General features: G+C 36.4%; 1 protein-coding gene across 2 annotated transcripts; it reads right to left on the bottom strand.

The window, feature by feature from the left end:
- Positions 1-201: 201 nt before the first annotated feature.
- Positions 202-2,751, bottom strand: LOC113274759 (F-box protein CPR1-like). Of its 2 annotated transcripts, XM_026524148.1 has the most exons (3): positions 1,321-2,751; positions 1,009-1,052; positions 202-764 (listed from the first exon to the last, which is right to left on the bottom strand). In XM_026524148.1, the coding sequence occupies exons 1-2, from the start codon at positions 2,535-2,537 to the stop codon at positions 1,034-1,036; spliced, it is 1,236 nt and encodes a 411-aa protein (XP_026379933.1). In that variant the 5' UTR covers positions 2,538-2,751; the 3' UTR covers positions 202-764; positions 1,009-1,033. The 2 variants fall into 2 exon arrangements, with proteins under 2 accessions (XP_026379933.1, XP_026379934.1); XM_026524149.1 differs by lacking the exon at positions 1,009-1,052.
- Between the last annotated feature and the right edge of the window lie 5,082 nt (positions 2,752-7,833).

Below are 7,833 nucleotides of genomic sequence, written 5' to 3'. Positions count from 1 at the left end.
GATGCATTACTTGAAGGTGGGGTGGAACTTCATGACTGCCTTCATCTGAAATCGAATGGAATGCTGATTTTCCATCTTCAGGTATAGAGGGTACCTGAAGATAGAAAACTTATGGCTAGAGAGGTTAAGAATCTGATCACCTTCACATAACAGAGTTTATATAGCTTGACTCTAGGGTTTAGAAACCTTAACATAACAGACTTTTCTTGGCACACAATTCTCACTACTTCCATATATAACAAGACCCAATGTTTTTCGTAAAGTGGCAGGAACTCGCCATACATAGCCTGTGACGGTTAAGGGCCAGTCTATGATTTCAGCGCACGAATATAAGGCCACACTACAATGCATATCAGCATAAACAGTAAAACCCCAATGAAAATGAAACGACAAAAACATCTGATGATTTTTAATACACAAAGATCCATGTTGAAACTGACATAAGAATCTGAAGTTTTCTCTGAATGCAACTCAACTGCTAGCAGTGCCCCATTTTTTCACATTGTGATATTTGAAGTAAAAACCCAAAGACTTGAGTAGAACCAGGGACCAAAGAGAGAAAAATCTAAGAATCAGAGAGAATTCAACACAAAGTAACCATAACAACAAAAACTCATAATGTCAGACCATCATTCTAAGTTGTAACTAGTTCCGCCCATTTCCATCAGAATCATCACCACCATAACCACGCCACAATAACCACCACCACCTTCACTGCGTGCACAATATCCCCGAGCACCAACAGAACATTTTATTCAACACCTCTGTGACAGCATGGGAAAATTGAAATTAAAAAATGCAGATTTGAGGAGATATAGGAAGATATGGTTTCTCAAAATTCACCAGAATAAAGAACTAAATGCAACAAATTTAACACTCTACATAGAAAGAAATAACAACTTTGTGTTTAAGATGAGCAAAATATGAACCAGAAAGAACTGAATTTCATGGAATCTACCAGCATAAATTTTAATTGATTTCATAAAATGGATAGAAACGATACTTTACAATGGTAAAAGATACCAGCATTGGATTAAAGAAAGTCGAACAATCTGTTTCAGTTGAATTAAATTAAAATCTGTCAGGAGAAAAGTAGAGATTTCATCCTATTGCACAGTGTATGCGTACCAACGAATTTCTCAGAATGAAATACAACCATTAAAAATGAAAGACGAAAAACAATACAGAGCCATAAGAAACCTATCACCTCTCTTCTACTCATCTTATCTGAACTGCAAGGCTCTCATCTTATCTGAACTGCAAGGCTCTAATAAATAATGGTAAAAAGATTAAAGAGAGTAGAAGATGCTATGATTTTACCTCGATTTTTGTCCTCTGGGCTTCTTCACATAGGTACCCGAGTTGAGCGAAACCAGGCTCTCGACATAACTCTGAGGATGACTTGTGATCATAGTAAGAACACGAACAATACAAATGTTTTCTTGGAAAAATCCACTCACCTTTCCAATTCTTTCCTTCTTTGGGTCGCATAAAGCAAAACCGTCATAACTATACATCAGAATGTCACCAGTTTTAAGTGACAGCATCGGCGTCCAATAAGGATATTGGATGATTGGTTCTTGAGTAGTAGTGGTGAATCGTTTAGTCCAAGATTCTCTCACTCCATAATCCTGCATTACCCATACTTCCACCGTCTTAGCGTCGACTAAAACTAAACTAAGGCAGTCTCCCAATACTCCCATTGCCTTATACAATCCCGTCTTGCTATCTTCTGGATGTAATATACATTTTTCTGGCAACGGCACATACATGAGTTTCTCATTACTGATATCAAAAGTTAATATACCATGGTAGATATCCTGCTTGGACATATTACAGCTTATCCAATGAAGAGCTCCATTGAGAAAAACAACGTGAGATGATACATAAATCGGATACTTGTGAGGAAAGGTATGAATAGTTTTTGACAAATGCAATCCAAATGTATATACTTCAACTTCACAGTAATCAGACGTTTTAGAATCTGCAATAGTCACCATCTTGTAATCTCCAGTTTTGCTGTCGTAACCAAACCCAGCGTCACAGTAAACCTTGGGGTCGTTGTGAAAATTAGAATGGTGAATTTTCCTGTATTCTCTAGTTGTTGGGTTCCAAGTACAAATGCTAGTCTTTGTATCAACTGAGATACCAAAGCAGATGAGACCATTACGGGCACCTAAAATACTAATTTTCATACCTTTTTTGTATTCAAATGGGTAATCCATGAGAACAGCTTTTTCACCTAAATACTCACATGATAAATCTGGTGTTGATGTAATTGAAGCATAATCTATTGAGTACATCAAAGGCTTACCAGTAACCGATTCCTTATCAACAAACATGAGCTTATGATTGTTCTTATTCTGAATACTGAGATTAAGATGATCATTGATAAACTTAGGGCTCGAAATTAGATTAAACCAGAGTTTGCATACACACTTACAGGACAATATTGATTTCACTGGTAATTTTAAAAAGATTTCTGCTTGGATCTCTTCCGGAAGCCTTGAAATTAACCTAGCTGCTGCTGCTGCCATCTTCTTGAAGGGAGGTAATTAGGGGTTTGGCTTTTCAAAAATAGGGATAGAAATAGAATGGAATAGCTTGAGAATAGAAAGGAAATCACTTCAGCATATGTTAATCAACTGGAAATTTTGGAGCCACCCTGACAAATTTCGTTCGAGTTGAGGGTTCATCGGACCGGATACATTTTGGATAGCAGGTTTTGGGATGAGATATTGAAACGACGGTAGATATACTGTATTTGATAAGTGGGGACTGGGGCGTATTGTAAATTTAGGGTAACCAAGAAAAGCATGGGCTAAAAAACTTGGCACCCGGCTTCTATTGGAACGATTTTTTGGGACCATGGTTTTTTAGGGGGATCATGGTTTTATTTTGGGTAAAGACATTATAAGTAAATCTAGATCACCCCTTATCTAGATATTTATATTAATACCTAAATAACTCTCCTGATTAATTTTGGGTGATGATTAGTGAATGATTTAGTTAAAAACAATTAGTGAGATTAAATTAAAAGATGGGTTTATTATTAGTTGAATAGAATTATTGAGAGAGTAGAGTTAGAGAAGATGAAGGAGAAAAACATGGAAAATAGATTTTTTTTTCAATTCACTAAGTTTGAGTATTCAAATGATGAAAACTCATCTGATTCTTCATCTCCATCCTCTACTAGAATATTTGTTAATCTTCAAAATGATCCGGATTTGAATTGGATTTTGAACAGTTCGGTTACTTTATATGAAGAACAAGTAACCGAACTCATCTGAAGCTGTCGTTCGGTTACTTTATATGAAGAACAAGTAACCGAACTCATCTGAAGTTGTAGTTCAGTTGCCCCGTGAGATGAACAAGTAACCGAACTCATCTGAAAGTGTAGTTCGTTTACTTGTTCCAAACACGCAGGTTACCGAATTCTCTAATAATAGAACTTCTAGGAGTTACAGCGTTATGTTCGGTTGGTTCTCAACTAACCGAACTTTGGTGTACAAAGTTCGGTTGGTTCGCAAACTGCATGCACTTTTGATCTAACCGAACTTTACGTAATATAAGAGTATATAAGTTTACAAAGTTCGGTTCTTTCGCAAACTTGAACCTAACAGCTAACCAACCGAACTTTGAGTTCGGTTTCTGCGATAAAATTGTGAAGTTACCGAACTTAACAAACAAAAAAATGTGAAGTTCCAGCGTCTATTGGCTAAGTTCGGTTACTTTGTAGTTTTAAAATTTTTTGCAAAAAAACCGAACTCTATTGGCTAAGTTCGGTTATTTTGGAACTCAAGATAGTGGCCACAACAACACAGTTTGGTTAGAACGGATTTGTTTTTTTTCGGTTCTAAGGGTGGAGTTCGGTTACTTTGTAGTTTTAAAATTTTTTGCGAAACAACCGAACAGAGAGTTCAGTGACTTAGTTTTAAATCCAATAGAACCGAACTGTTCTTCGTGTTCTTCATTTTAAAGAAGTTCGGTTAGTAAACTAGGGTTTTTTGGAAAACCGACCTAACCGAACATGGCTCTGTAACTCCTACTAAAACCCTATTTTGATGATTTCTATTCGATTGAAGCAATCAAAATTAAATTAAAGTGAAGGGTTTGTTGGAAAATACCTCTGGAGTGGTCCCATGGCAGAATCAGGCTGCGGCTGGCGTCTTTTATACTCGATAAAATTATCATGTAACAGAACTTAATTGTGATTGCATTGATGTTGTTACATTTCTTAAATAGGAGGTGGTGGTGGTGGTGGTGGTGGTGGGAGGAGGTGGTGGTGGTAATCGGTGGTTGGTGGTGGTGATAATCGGAGGTGGTGGTGGGGTAATCGGCAGTGGTGGGCGGTGGTGGTGGTGGTAATCGGTGGTTGGTGGTGGTGGTAATCGGAGGTGGTGGTGGTGGTAATCGGCGGTGGTGGGCGGTGGTGGTGGGAGGAGGTGGTGGTTATATATATAGGTGGTTATTAGTTTGGTTTTAAATTAAATTAGGTTAAGGGTAGGTTAGTCATTTCAACGTTTTAGGACACCCCTTATCACTATAGGGAAGGTGGCCTAATAAAACCATGGTCCCCTCAAATAAACCATGGTCCCTAAAAAATCATTCTTTTATTGCCAACTACAGACGGAGGATATGGGTGTCCAAATCCAATGAAATTGCGGAATTTTATTCTTGTAATCCCATTAATAAAACCTAATACTCTAATTTATTTCATTCTGATATATTTTCTTCTAAAATTGATTCTTCTTATCCTTTTCTTTTTTATTTTCAAACGAAAACACCGTCGATCATCGTTGATTCCAAAAACGATTAATAGTTTTTTCTTTTTTGTTTATATAATGTCGAAGTCATCAAGATTTAAACAGGCCATATGACATACTTTTTTCTAGTGAGAGTAATCCAAGAATTGCTCAAGCGATTCGAAATAAAGAATCGACGAAGAAAATGGAATGGTTGTGGCGGACGATCAAACTCTAAGCCCATTACAATCAGGAGGAATGGATCGAATTAGGAATTTTTCTATCAACCCAATCCTCTAAATTAGGTTCAACAACATGCAATCACTCAAAATTGAAAATTTTAAAATCCAAGTTTTCTGGATTTCCATAATCAGTCTTTGTTAATGTATTCGTAGATTGATTTCTTCATGAAACGGTCGATATTCATCCTCACATGGACCAATTATTATGTATGTGTTTCCTGGTTGAAGAAATCTGACAAGAATCAGCCGATGTTCATGCCCGCGTCGAGCTTTTTTGATTTCTTAAGAATCTGAATTGTCAAGCCCATAACCAGTTTATGTGAGTGTTCACATAGACCGATTTTGAGTGGAGAAAATGCCTAACTGAATAATTTTTAACCTGGAATCGGTTTTTATAAGCACATATATAAAACAATTTTTTTGTGTAAATTATTGGTAATCTGTTTATATTGATGTATCGTGTTGACCGATTCTAGACTTGGAACTTGTAAATTTACTTTGTATTTTGATTCGTGTGTATCTTGAATTATTTTTTTCTCTAGGGACAACAAGGGAAAGAAAAAGCAAGCCGAAAAGAGAGCGAAAGATAAATATAATCTATGTTTTAAGAGTTTGGAAACTCGTCGAAAAGATTGGTAAAAATTTGGCTGCTTCGCATCGTTGTTGGGGGGGGGGGGGGTAAAAGCTAAAGCGCTCACCATTTACGAAGCAACCAAAGGGGAGATTCTAACATGAGAATCTGAATCTCATATCGAAAGTGATAAAGAAACAAATTAACGAAAAACAAAGTGGTGCAAAAAAAAAGTTAGTGAAGAAAAAAATGACGACGAGGAAGCATATGAATAAAAAGCACATGAAATAGAAGGTTGTAAGAAATAAAAGGGAAGAAAAGAAATTCAACAACAACAAGGAGGCAAAGGAAAATATCCAAAGATACCAGTAAAGAAGAGAGGGGAATACATGCCCAAGCCAGGGACGATGTTACCTCGTGTCCTTAATAAGTTTATGGGTTACCCTGTGATGAGGGAGAGCTTTATGAGGGTACAAATAGAATTTGGTGGCTACCGTCTGCGCAATCAATCATATTAATGATCTCAACTTTATTCCATGTATCGATCTTTAATTTAAGTTATCACCAATTATCTGTCTAGTGTTTTGATTATTGTCCGTCATAGATATTTTAGGATCACGTTGATGTCGTGCGTCTCCTTAAGGAAGGAACATCAGCTAATAAAATGTACTTATAACCATCGGAAAATGAATCCTAAGAAGATTTCAATCTAGTAGATGCTATGGGGTTGTTGGTTGTGGTCAAAAGTTAAGTGATTGGATATGACAAACCTCTTGTTTCTGCATTCGCCGAGAGATATTACGGAGAAACAGATATTTTCCATCTTGCGGCTAGAGAAATGATAATAGCTTTAAATGATATATAGTTAATTACTGGTCTAACCGCGTAAGGTAAAGTCGTGAGGGATCCCAAATACGTGAATGAGCTTGAGTGGACGAAGAGTTTCCATTTCATTAAGAGGGTGCTCGGCTGGGATGCGGAGAATACTAAAGTTGGAGATACTAGTAGTGTTAGAGCACTGGTCGGTCGAACTCGCAAGCGTTTCTATCTCAAGCTTGTTTGTCAAGTTTAGTTGATCAAAACTATATACTTGATTTCTAGTCTACTTATAGCTATGTCTTTGATTAGGATAGAGGTGTGTAGTTGAGCTTTGGACTTCACGGCGTTCACCAATTGAAGAAGAAGATCTACTGAGGAGCTTGGAGGAACTTCATCAACAAAAGGTATGTGGAGACTAGAACTTATCTATCACTCAGAAGTCTATTATATTCTATCTTCTAATGAGACTAAGTCGTATATCTATATATATACTTTTACATTATACACATTTGATATTTCGATCTGAGTTTATCTCGTTTATCTATTTCTAGATTTATGTTTTGGAAGCTTTTAGCTTTAGCTAAGTTCATCGTATTCTTGATGAGTTTAGTTGGAGACAATCTATTTGTTGGAAACTAAATATTAAATCAAAAGATGATCATGTGAAAATTACCTTGAAACATCTTATACGATTTGTGTGAGACAATCATTTGATGTCGACTTGGGAAGTTTCGTATTGATCGATTAATCACTTGAAAATTGCTTGAAGCTAGTGGTATGTGTGAGATTACCATTATCGTCTTCTAAGAATGTTTCAATGATTAAATGAGAGTTTTAGAACTACCATGTCTGGATATAATACAGGTTTTATACTTTGTATGCTAACTGTGCAAGTCTAGTTTCAGGTCCGGAACTACTGTTCGCGAACTCTGTTTGTGAACTGGTTTACCTATGGAAAAGTATGGATCTTGTGTTCGCTTACCCTATTTGCGAACTGGATAGACAAGGACAAGTCCGTAACTCCTGTTCGCGTACGCTGTTTGCGAACGATTGGACAAAGACAAAGTCCGGAACTCTTGTTCGCTTACTCAGTTTGCGAACAAAGCAGTTATTTTCTAAAATCGGTAAAGTGTGATTTTCATACGCATGAGCTCAGGTTCGTTTGCGAACTTTATTGCGAACTAAATTCCCTGGAAATTTAATGTATTATGGAATGTAAACTAGGTTTACAACCGTGGAATTATGTTCATGAATTGGTTCCTGTATAAGTACTTTGTATAATTACAAACCAAATCGATTTTGTTTCAAATGGTTCATATATATATATTTCTATGGAATGATGAACATTTGAACAACTCTCTTGAAACACATTTAGATTCATTTAATTATCTATCATGATTGATTTATCATCATATTTGATCTAGAAGTGTTAGATGAATATGGCTAAGTTATAAGT

The sequence above is a fragment of the Papaver somniferum genome, chromosome 4 (assembly GCF_003573695.1).
Source record: "Papaver somniferum cultivar HN1 chromosome 4, ASM357369v1, whole genome shotgun sequence".
NCBI classification, from domain to species: domain Eukaryota; kingdom Viridiplantae; phylum Streptophyta; class Magnoliopsida; order Ranunculales; family Papaveraceae; genus Papaver; species Papaver somniferum.
The sequence above is the reverse complement of the archived record's forward strand: the minus strand, read 5'-3'. Positions and strand labels throughout refer to the sequence as shown.